At 43.6% G+C, this 12,596-nt stretch overlaps 1 protein-coding gene across 3 annotated transcripts in view; it reads left to right on the top strand.

Moving 5' to 3' along the window:
- The first annotated feature begins 6,000 nt into the window (after window positions 1–6,000).
- Window positions 6,001–12,596, top strand: part of Ca-alpha1d (Ca[2+]-channel protein alpha[[1]] subunit D) — a 29,239-nt gene continuing 22,643 nt past the window's right edge. For all 3 annotated transcript variants that reach the window (XM_076381242.1, XM_076381241.1, XM_076381240.1), the window contains exons 1-5: window positions 6,001–6,397; window positions 7,292–7,397; window positions 10,965–11,104; window positions 11,920–12,026; window positions 12,182–12,334. In XM_076381242.1, coding sequence (XP_076237357.1) covers window positions 6,093–6,397; window positions 7,292–7,397; window positions 10,965–11,104; window positions 11,920–12,026; window positions 12,182–12,334 — 811 coding nt within the window. In that variant the 5' untranslated portion in view covers window positions 6,001–6,092. The remainder of the gene's footprint in view (window positions 6,398–7,291; window positions 7,398–10,964; window positions 11,105–11,919; window positions 12,027–12,181; window positions 12,335–12,596) is intronic.

Here is a 12,596-nt window from a genome sequence, read left to right as displayed (position 1 = left end):
TATCTCGAGTACGGCTTCGAGAAGAAGCCGCGATCGCCACTAACAAACTGGTTGATAGTACTCGCGCTCAGCGTTCTGATTCACCTCCTCGCGACAAAGCTCACATTGAGCAAGATGAATGGTCCTCTTGAAAAGAAAACATCTCTCGTATCTCGCGAATCTCGCTGAATTTCGAGCTCGAACCAGCCGAGATCGAACCAACCATATAGTTAATCCAGCGCAACGCGGCCGTGAACGAGGAAAATGCGAATTCCTGACGTTGTTGAGAGCGGAGAGAAGGAAACGGGAACGCGAGAAGAACTTGAAAAATAGCACTGAAATCGTCGATGCGGCGCAACGAGGGAAGAATAGTTAACGTCTGAATCGCAGCGAGTGATATTAACCATAGAAGAGACGGATTTCCGCAGCATTATCGGATACCTGGTGAATGAAATCCAACCAGGCGTATTTCAGGCATGTTGCGTATTATATGGCATTAACGAATCAACGCTCAGTTGATCAAATTCGAATGTGATCTCTATATTTCAGCACTAGAGTCGTGTTTCTCCATAATTTCTGATTCTATTGGTCATTGAATATTGTGAAATTGGCTATACTTATGTGATTGATTAAATACATACATCATAAAAGCTCTGAGAAAACAGACGCAGTAGATTACAGACATAATGAAAAGCTCTGTATGCATTTGTGCTCAGTCACAGCATCAGTCGCATAGAAAAAATCCTACTTTTAGTAAAAGTATTGTATCCTACTTCAATTATTATAGAGAAAGGATCTCTCGTGATTGGACAGAGCGTGTGAGGTCTAAGAAACTGATACCCATTGGCTTTCGATGCATCATTTGTTTCGAGCAAAATAGGAAGAGGAAAAGAAGCATGTCGAGAGTGAGAGGGAAGGTGCATATTTCACAAGCGATCGGCCCCTTCTTTCACGAAGTCGAGAAACGACTTTGCGAAGCTGAAATATTGATATCAGCTTGGGGAACTCTGGCCGAGTTAACGGACAATAGAATTACGTAGAACGCATTGTACCGTAAACGATGCTCCATCCTCGTCCCCTCTTCAGGTTTCCTTTATCAATTTCTTTTCTCGTTTTTTTCTCTGCTTCTTCCCCTTTCATCCTTTCGGCTTTACTAGACAACGGTGTTCGGTCGACGTACCCTCTTCTTTGCTTTTTGCCACGGTTATTTTCGTGAATTATATAAATGTTCTCAGGAAGGACGTCAGAAGTATTGAAAATAAACAAGATATTACTATGAGACTGTTATTTACACCTCGTAGAGATAAAACCTTCCCCTAGGTATCTTCCGACCCCTAGATCGTTAACCCATAAAGTTGCAATTAATGGAAGCCAAGTAATTTCGGACGCGAGAATCCTTGCTGTATCCAGTTGGCGATCAGTTTCTCTCCTAATCTAAATGCCAATTAATTCCTGTCCTTAATCGAAACGAACCAATCTTGATCGCTGGATTATTGTTAGAGACTAATTATCGTCCAGAGTAATATCATCTAAAGCCAGTAATTTTATTCCTCTTTAGAAACATCGAGACTTTGATGCTTAGGCGACCTGACAGAAATGCAACGAATATTGCATGCCATTTTCTGCACAAAATTAGACAACAGCAAGAGTCAGCTTTGCTGTCACATGGTCTCGTGTCTCATAAAGTTGTGTTCCCGCTGAAGCAACAACAAGGAACATCTTATTACCTCTTGTTTCTGCACGTTCCAAGATATTTCCAAAAAATATCAGCCTTTAGAAACATTCTGTTCACGCTGAGGCAACATAACTCGAGGAATATCTGGGTTCTGTTTCAGAGACATGAAAAATCAAAGATAAAAGTTCCTCCTTGTTACTTTGGTAGAGACATAGCTTCACATTTCCAATTGTGCAGCTATCGACATACTCGTATCAATAAAAAGGAGTCGAATGGTGTATCGCGAGAGTGTCCACGTAGCACGTGCCAGAAGGTAAGCGGGTAAGCGGGTAAGCGGGTAAGCGGCCCAGCTTGCTCGCGGCTTCCGTGGGAGCGAAGTGGTGAACTAAATTTAACTCGTTAGCACCGGTCGGTGACTATCTTACGAACCAGTGTGTCTCTTTATACGCACGCGACATGGGGAAACATTATTAGCGGCGATCGATCTCTGACCGAAAGGCTGGCGAACAAAATGGGTCAGCGGCCCGACATTCCCATTTCTTCGCTGTATTTTTCCACTTACAAGGAGAGTGCAAGATCTTTGGACCAACGATTTCGTTCAGACTTTGCACCCTGATGGATTTCGTTATTATGTCTACTAAAATGTAATGCCCATTTTATTGAGTATCTGAGTACATAATGGGCATTTTAGTAGACACAATAACGAAACCTATCAGTGTACTAAGTCTCAACCAAATTGGTGATCTGAAGGTCTTGTATTCTCCTTGTTAGAGACACGACGTTGCGCGAACCATTACCAGGAATCCTCGTTTCGCGGAACCAGCTTAGAATCGGCCACGTCCGCCTGTTTTCCCACTGATAATGACCGCTCCGAGATCGACGGCAATTCAATTATCCATAAACCGATTACCCGCTGAATCCCTCTTCGTGTTATACCGACAGGTTTTCCCAAACGTACGGCGTGACCGCGTAATCGATTCGCGGGTTGTTTGTGCAGGATGGCGCTCTTCAAAAACGTCGGGCGAATTTGGATAATGGCGCGATTAAGAGTCACTGGAATGATATATGCTGAATCTATTGTTGCAAATGTGCTGCATTTGATCCCCGTAGAGTCGAGTGGGTGGCTCATAGATTTCACATTTGTGGCGCTTAATCCTTTAGGACCTCCAATTTTTTATATTACTATTGAATGCATATACGATGCATTGTGTTACGGTTTTACATAGAACTTAGCAGCCATAATTTCACTATTTTGTAGCAGATATAAAGTAGGAGTTCAATTTGTAAAAAGTTGAGTACAAATCACGTGCCTCGGCTATTTTGAGAAAAAGTGAATACTTTCGCTGAACATATCTACTTTCGTTGGTAGACTCATTCTATCTTCGAATCGATCCTTCATCGATCGGTTTGAAGTCGCGTGGGCGTCCGAACTTCGAAGAGATTGGCTTGTCTGGTGCATCGGTCAGCATAAACGGGAAATTCCTTGGCTGAAATAAAACCAGCAGGATTTCCTCTTTTCCGTGGAAATCGGGGAATTACGTACGCAAGTTTCGGTAATCGTCTGACTCACACCGTAAAACGGGACTCGTCTCTAGCTGTGGCACTATTCGAACGCGCATCTCCTACGAAGAGGCTTTATTTGAGACTCCTGAATCACGAACATTTGCTTTACGTGCGTCACGCGTCTGCGAGCGTGTTCAGTCGTCACGGGAAATGGAGGAATCGTAGCGAGCTATGTTGACGTCGATGTTGGAATTATTAATCTGAGTATTCGTGTGAATTTTGTCGTTGGTATACGAAGACTCGAAATTTTGACCAAATTTAATACAGATAGTTGTTGAATGCAGAGTTTAAACTCGAGAGATTCTGCTAATTTTAAAGTCGACACTAGAAGTGGTCGATTAGTTCCTCTGGACTTCTTTTTCTAAAAGGATTCTGGAAGGTGAAGAACAAAGCGAGGCCGTGGGTCCACGCTGTTCACTTACCGAAATGGAACAGTCGCCTAAAAATGATTTGAAGTAGGTCTATATCGCAAAATCCTGATTTTCATTAGAAATCTCAGCAACTTCTTTTGGTAATCAGTTGAACATGTTTCGTGTTGATTCACAGAATCTTCTGTCCCCGTATTGCCTTCCAACATTTTCCGCATTCGGGAAAATGGGAACGACTCGTCTCAATAAAACGTTTTATTTGAACTAGAATCGCGAATTCTCTTTTCATCTGGAAATTGAAGAGAGACTGGATGAAAATAAAAGACAAGAGAGGGCCACTTAGCGAGACAACGGAAAGGCAGCAGTTGAATTTCACTTTAAACAAAACGATCTCCAGATGCATAAACATTGAATGGGATATCTGGCGCACAAATTCATTCATGAAATGGACTCTGTCCTCGCTTTGAGAGTCTGTGCCGACTTTTTCCCTAGATCCCTCCATGAGTGGGGACGAATAATTTCTGTAAAATCGTAATAGGATTTTGACGTTTACCTTATGGCACGGAATCCTGTTGTAACGGGGCCGTAAATGAATTAAAGAGTCACTTAGAGTCAGCGGAGGGACGCTAGGCGGTTCAAAGGGGTCGACAGTGGATTAAGTCTGTACAGTTCCAGACAAGTTCGCGCGACGAAAGCAGGCAAGCGCTCGAGAAACTCGCTCGCAGGTAGAACTTTCTAGTATTTAGGCTCCCTAAATATAGCGCCAGTCCGCTATAAATCCCAGACTCCCGGACTTGCCGAAACTCAGCCGCGGTTCGTCTCGTCTTCTCTTCAGCATTTTGACTTTTATTAAGTCGAACACGCTTTCCCTGTCGACTAATATCGAAATTGTGGCCCTTGCGAGAGGATTCACTTGTCTGCTAGAGTCTTTCTAGAATAGGGGTTCTCAGCCTTTTTTAACTTATGGCTCTCTTTCGACCATCGGCCATCTCTATGATCCCCCTCCTCTTTTCTTTTCTACCCCCATTTCTTTTCTTGTTCCCATTTTTCTTTTTTCACGTAGCCTCGAAAAATCAGCGCTGATACCTTTAGAAAGACATCGCCTCCGTTGAGAATTCCTGCTTTAAAGTTTCTCAATGATTCGATAGTTACGACGTGATAAAAATCTTGGCTAAAGCTGATATTCTATTGGTTTTAGATTGACGGTGGACTGTTACTCTCTACCAGAGAGCCCTTGGCTCCATCCGAGCCAGGCATTCATTTTGGGGTCAACCTACTTCCTCTCGTTATGATTTAATGCAAGTTTCGGGCGATTCCGCGCGAAGTAACGAAAAGTCCAGGCATGGAGAGGTTCTTATGCCAGTAAAAGTAGAAGGGCAGTGGAAAGGTTGTCGCGGGGAGCGAGTAGAAAAGGGGACAGGCCGACATTTGCGTGGAGGAAAACAACGAATGGCTTTTAAGGTCGACCGGCTTTCTGAACTTCCAATCTATTCTCGCGTGATAACGTTGACTTCGCTCGTGTATAGTCTTAAATGTTAACGAGGCACGAGGAACACGAGCGGAACTACTTCGTCTCGCGGTCATAAATATTTATCGCATCCGGCGCGAACTCTCAATCGTCCAAGGCGTCGCGGTGCCAGATTGCTGCTCTCGCGACTGTCTTAAATATTCATTATCAAGTATAGCAGTATTTTCTAAGGGTGCCGGATTTAAGCTTGCGCCTCGAAACTGAGCAAGACTGCATCGTCTGGTGAATATGGAATTAATTGCTGGTGGTTGTGCCGAAAGATAAGAAGTGCTAGTACTGTTCTTCTTTTTATGGATCATTCTTGTCTCAATACTGAAACCCCTCGATAAGTCGGTTATGTAACTCTTTCTCACGTAGAACCACACGTGCACATCCTGTTAACTGATATTTCCATATAAAAATAGGCAACAGCTATTGAGACCTCAAAACCCGGTTTTTCGTAGTCACATGAGAAATACCCGTGACTACAGTCTTGTGCCAATTAACGTGAACACAAGTTATTTCACTGAAACACTTTATTGTTCCTAAAACGAGCTTTAGGTATAAATACAGTACCCTATACCGACTGTTTAATAAAAGAATGTGTCCTATTTTGATAATAATGAGTTTTTGCTTTGGTTACGGGGGTTGAGGGGTTAAAAATGTATGTACCCAGAGAAAGGGAATAACAGAGTTCTGTCGAATGTTTAGGTCACGGAGGGAGGTTCGAAAGAGCCCAGTGCCGTAGCATGCCGGCTAGCTGCAGCGGGTGGTGGGGCGTCTCTGAGAGAGCGCGTCGATCGGCGTCGTCGGGCGTCTGGACGGGCGTCTGCGTGCAGACCAGACAGAGTCCAGAGGAGCGTGCCTACGTGTGTATCTTAGGCAGTGGAGGAGAGGGCGGAGGCGGAGGTAAGCGGAAGCGGAGGAGAAGGGGTAGAAGAAGAAGAAGAGAGTCCCGAAGCGGAAGCACGGAGGTGACAGGGGCGCGGAGGAGCGACCGATGAGCGCGGGGGGGGATGGGGGCTCGGGGTTGGGCCCCCCTGGGCTGCCGGGGGCCCAGCCGACTGCCGCGACCCCCCCCATCCTCGGGCAGCACCAGAACCCCCAATCTGCCCAGGACGGACAGCCAGCAACCGCGCAGTCGCAGACGGGCCAAACTCTCGGGACCAGCACCGCGAAATCCGCCACCAAGAGGCCGGCTCGCAGGGGTGGCAAACCCCCACCCGACAGGCCCGTCAGGGCCCTCTTTTGTTTGCCCCTCAAGAATCCCGTGCGGAAGATGTGCATCGATGTCGTCGAATGGAAGTATCCTTTTTTAAATCTCTGTTTTATGTAGTTCTACAGTGATGGTTAATAGGACAGTGTAGAGGTAAGAGGAGTACAGTTTCCTTGATATAAATACAGGCTCACTGTTCACTGACAAATTCATAGCACTGCTTTGTCTAGCTCTCTTCTTATCACTACATATAGTACGTAGTTGTTAAGTGCAGTGAAGAGCAAGCTCGATAGCTTACTCGGGTGTTGCCAAAATTTTGGAACGTCGAGTCACGTCGAGAGGCTGGGCACGCGAGGCAAACACCTGTAGCAAAAATTCCCTGAAGGATATCGTGTGACTCAGCGCTCGATTCGTAGTAGCTAAGACTTCTGTGAGATATTTCAAATCTCGTCATTGGAAACTTCGAATATGCGTTTACCTTTGTTTCGGTCTCTGCCGCGCCCTTCGGATACGGAACAGGTCGATGGAGGAGGGTGGAAACGAACGACGTTGACGTCGATCCCTGTTGACAAAGCGGTTCTCAGCGTATATTGTCCCAATTCCACCCTCCCTCTCTGTTACGTAAAACATTTACGAGCCGCAGTGAGGCATTCGATACAGAACCTAATAAAAGAAGGTTCCTTCCATTAATTCAAGGTGACATTCATCCTCCCCCATCATCCTCGCGAGACTGAATGAAAACAGAGAGAGGGAGCATTTTATAGCGACGCGAAGAACGCGAAATTACTTTCCAACCTCTGTTTATATTTAAAAGCTTTTACGAAGCTCGGTAAGGGCGCATTGGTTCTGCAGCTTCTATTAGAGATCGGAAAAAAAAAGTTGAACAAAAGTTTGCCTGGTTGCGGCTCGACCAAGCACCCAGCGCTTTATGGAGGCTATTTTCATTTTCCTTAGCTAGACCTTTCATCGACTCAACTTTCTAGACCTTTCGAGTGGCTTATTCTCATGACGATATTTGCGAACTGCGTCGCCCTGGCCGTCTACACACCCTATCCGTACGGAGATTCTAATCTGACCAACCAGTATTTGGTAAGTGTGAACATTTATTCTAATAATCTCCTTAGTTTAATTCGTAGTCCCTTTTTCTCTCGGGACGAACATATTCAACGTCAAGAAATCAATTTCTGTGGAGTTAATAATAGAAAATATAATGAGAACAGTTTCGTTCATCGAACTGATGTGAAATGGTCACCGTGTCAATGAGTTTTCAAGCATTTTCTTGAAAAAATAGAGGTTGACGGCATAAAATTTACTCGAGCTGAATCTTCAATAATTGTTCATTTTGCCCACGTCGGCCATTCACCGTAACTCACCATTACTGCGAAACATGAACAAATACATATACACTTACAAGTCCATCAGTAGAATGTGTCTCCACGTATATCTGACGACTTACTCTACTGGCTTCGCTATGTCTGACCTGACTACTGTACGCCGCTAGTAGAATAAGTCTAGTCCCGAGTCAGACACACAACAAGAATTGTACACTAATTAACAACTCTAAAACAGAGTCTCAAATGCAATGCCATCATCTTTGCTTTTCGTTCTATTTGAACGCGTAGAATCACCCTTTAAATTTTCCAACACTCATCGAACACTCCCTTTTTTTTTTACAATTGCATGTTAGATTGCCATGACGTATATGTAACGCTTCACATCCCTACTTTATCAATTACCTCTTTAATTTCTTTGTCACTGAGCTACAAAACGTTCGCACGAGGGTTTTGTGCGAGTTTCTTCGTGCACCGAATCTAGAACGATAAAGCTTTCGTGAACGGGAATTTATGGTTGTTTGTGGGGAAAAATTGCTTCATTTTCACACCGTGTGAATTACGTGAATACCTGTCTTTCGGTGGTGGGGGGCATTAAGGGCGATAGAAGAAGGCGAAGCGAGGAAAGGAGTGTTTCGGTGTTGAAGAGAATCGTTTGAAGGTTGTCGAAAGCAGCATTGGACGAGGGTCGTGGCAAATTTGAGCTTGAATAGAATCGAAACTAGCGAAGCTCGTGTCCCGGAAAATGGGTAAAAGGTGTCCCGAGATGATCTACCAAGATCTGGCCTTCGGAGCAAGGCTTAAAACCTTTTATTAGAGGCTAGGTTTTTTTCTATGGGCTTATCGCGGCCGATAGAGCAAATGCGTCTATGTCGCGTCAGACCGGAAACTTGGGCTAAAGGCCTTCCCTGTGTAGGAGGGTGTATTGGGACGCGTGGATGTGACTTGAAGGGTGAATTCGAGCCACAAAGACCATAAAAAAGTTGCACGAGCGATGCTCCTATTTGACCTCCTTTCACAATTGTCGCCGTCTCTGTATCCCGTTGCTTCTATTGACAGACTGAGCTAACGTGACTGATACTATCGTACGGCTTACAAACGACACTTGATATCTCGTATACAAGTTTGTCGATTATTCTCTGTACAGTATTTCGTAACGTTTCATGAATGGATTCAGCAAAGAGCCGAGGTCGAACACGCCGTACGTTCTCATATATTGCTATCATTGTTTTCTCGTCTTCGATCTTTTGCTCTCTTTGATGATGGAGATACGAAGATTGTTGCACACCCAATATATGCTGGAATCTACATTCAATGTTATATGCTCCATATTTCATTTGAAATTTCAGAACTTACTACACGATTTTGTTTTTAGAACTCACCCGTTCATATAATTCTAGGATTGACAACAATTTGTACGAATTCTAAGAATATTCTTTTGCAATAGTTTGTTATTGATAGCACTTCCACTTGATTAGAGTGATTTCCACGTTCGCTAGTGGCAATTGTAGAACGTCACGCTCGTTGTCGTTGGCAGTTCCTTGTCACTATCTGTAATCCTCCATTTTTTGGGCGATCTGTGTCAAGAAGAGCGTAGTAAAGGCAAGTGGATATAGACAGTCTTGATCAGTCATTGATAAACCACACGGAGCGTAAGTAGTATAAGCGCTTGAAGCAAGGCTATTGATTTGAGCTAGGCGAATACCTATCCGTCCATGTGATATTCGAGGAAACTACTTGAGGATCCCTAAGACAGCTCGAAATCCCCGTGAAGATCATACACACGAGTTTGTGAGGTCTGTCGAATCTGGCTCTGTCGTTAGACAATTAAAGACCTTACATAAATAGCCTTCGCCAAACTTTACGATTCTTATTTCAAGCAAGAACACGTTTTAATTGTCAGAAATGAGACTGTAGAATTGTTTTTGCTATCCTAGAAAAATACAAAAATTAGCAAGAGTCGTTTCTGTTATGAGTTCTTCAATTTGTAAGGATCTAAAGTAAAATAATTGATAACTACACGCAATTGTCGTAAAAGTAAGAAATCCTTGTTTAGCAATTTCTTCTTTTAACGATACGCTTTTCAACGCACAGCTGACCGACAAAACTAGATTTGATGGACTGTTGCCGAAGGGTTGGTACCACCTTTCTTGTAGATACCGAATAGCCAGCCGGAATCTTGGCGCCCACTGGACTTCATCACGTTAGCTTACGGTGATAGACTTCCTTAGCTACAGTCTAATCGATTCGAACAGGCGTCTAGTTCAATTTCCGTGGCCTAATAAATGTGGAATGTTCAGCCGAAACAGTGTTGGGCTTCGAGTTTAGCATATCAACATGGAGATCCTAAGTATCTGGAGTATCAATAGCCATAGTTTACTACCCGTTTGCTCTCTTTATCTCTGCCTCCCATCTCATCCTGTTTACTTACTTCTTCTACCACCTATGTTTTTTTCTCTTTTCAGCCCCTGTCTTTATGTTTAGCCTCTCTATCCTACTTTTTTTTTATTACCCTTCGTCCTTTACTTTACCCTTTTTTTCTACATAATCAAAGCTTGCGACCCTTATCCTTTGTCGTACTCATTATTTTGTTCTCTGTCTTTCTCCAATCACTCAGCAATTTGTTTTATCTTGTTAATATATTATACTGTAACATTTCACATTACCTTTATACAAACTTATTTTAGTTAGGGTATTTAATTTGTAATGGAGATTATTTAACCGCTTTTCAATTACATTTCGAAACTGCAAATTATTGAATCGTGCAAAGTGCTCGGGGCACTGCGAACGGTTAACGTGGATATGAGTGGGAAACCATAATCTGCGCATGAATGACCCAAACGATTGACCGATGACGGACTATATTTTCGTTTTGGTTTGTCTGACCGAAAACGAATGTTAAATAATTAAGTGCGTTTCCATCGTGTTGCAACAGTCCTCGTGGAGTGTACTAAAATGTTTTTAGCTCAAGCGTACGGCAAATAAATAATGCATTCATTTAATCGGTGCTCGAAAATGCGATAGGAGCGATATTCAAACACGAAACTCTTCTTGATATTCGAGTAGCACGTCGAAAAACAAATGGGAGCTAGCACTGTTTAATCAAATTGGCCATTCATTTGAAGGTAGGAGCGGTCGTTGTTCTCGAGTAACGCGTTCATCGATGTAACTTTATAATTATTAGAAACTTGAAAACTTTTAATGGCAAACACGTTTCGCTGATGGAAATTGATTATTACTTCATCGGGTACCCGAGGAAAGCGTAGGCGCTGCTCGCAAATTGGCAAAACGTTATCTGACCTCGCATTTCTGTTGCTTGTTTCAGGAAAAAATAGAGTATATATTTCTTGTGATTTTTACGGTCGAATGCGTAATGAAGATCATCGCTTACGGCTTCGTGGCTCATCCTGGAGCTTATCTTCGGAACGGATGGAACATACTAGATTTCTCGATAGTAGTTATAGGGTGAGTACAATTGTAACCAGATGCTCCGTTTATCCCACTTGATTCCTGTGTAATGCAGCAAGGAATTGCACGATAATGTAATACATATGGAGATTTAGTGCTACATTAATTTTGCTTTAATAGCAAATCAGTTCAAAGAGAAATACTTTTTTAACTGATTCATGCAGCAAAAGTTGTTAACATACAATCGTTTTTAAATCTACTACTTTATCAGCGCAACAAGAGATACTTGTGGTCGCTGCAAATCGATTGCAGAAATTATTAATGCCAATAATGGAAATTTAGCGCGCACAAATTCCGCGATCGAGGTCTTTTTTCAGGTTTGAACGTTTTACCATCCAATATCGGCCGCACGCGATACCGCGATGACATTGAATCGGCACGTGTCGCTTTGTTCCCTGTCGCGTGCTCCACTTCAATTCAATAAGTTTTGCTTAGTTGGCGAAACAAGGGGGTTTCCTTCGTTGTGCTCGCAGCCTCCCTCGGATTGTCAATCAAACCACATTTAATTTCGATTCTAGTCCTCGCCCGCGTCGTTCCGCCAACTATCGGCGGAGTCACCCAGCGAATCACTTGTTACCCGCGTCCTGCGATTCTGTCGCGTCGAAATTCGTGTCTGTGCGGCCGAGGTCAGCGTTTTTGATACCTCTATTCGATTCTGAACACGGGATTTCCGAACGATACAAATGAAGGAAGAAGGGAAGGTGAACAGGTGTGTCAGAAGGCGATCGGTTGCGGGACAAAGCCAGCGAACGTCGAAACGAACGTTTCGCTTGGGGAACGGATCGTTTAATTTCCATATCTTTCCTTTGCAGAATGGTGAGCACCGTGTTGACGATGCTCATGAAAGAAGGCTTCGATGTGAAAGCGCTAAGGGCTTTTCGTGTGCTGCGACCTCTCAGGCTGGTCTCCGGAGTACCAAGTAAGGGGATTACCATATCAAAGCGATATCTTGGACCGTGGGAGATCGCGCTGAGATATCTCGACGTTTCCAGTCCCACGCGTAGCCTTTGTCCTTGTTTCGAGACTCAACACGCTCGAGGAATTGACCAATTTTTTTCTCTTCGATCTGTCCAGGTCTTCAAGTGGTCCTAAACTCTATTTTGAGAGCGATGATACCTCTGCTCCATATCGCTTTGTTGGTTCTGTTCGTCATCATTATTTACGCCATTATCGGCCTCGAGCTGTTCTCTGGGAAAATGCATAAAACCTGCAGGCACAATCTCACAGGTAAGTTCACAATCTCTTGAGCCCCCGAATCACTGCGCGGAGATTTGGAGGTGAGACTCTGTATTGAAACCGGGTATTACTCGCGTTAGCCCAGTGCAAGTTATACCCCCACTCAGAGGTATTAAAGTTGAGACACTTGCTGCATCACGACAAATATCTGGGAAAAGTTACGAAGTGTACCTCTACCAGTATTCCTATAATTCTAAGCATCCTAACAATCAATTTTTTAATTACCTTTATCCTTTTACTATTTCTCACTTTT

This window comes from Calliopsis andreniformis, chromosome 6 (assembly GCF_051401765.1).
Source record: "Calliopsis andreniformis isolate RMS-2024a chromosome 6, iyCalAndr_principal, whole genome shotgun sequence".
NCBI classification, from domain to species: domain Eukaryota; kingdom Metazoa; phylum Arthropoda; class Insecta; order Hymenoptera; family Andrenidae; genus Calliopsis; species Calliopsis andreniformis.
The sequence above is the reverse complement of the archived record's forward strand: the minus strand, read 5'-3'. Positions and strand labels throughout refer to the sequence as shown.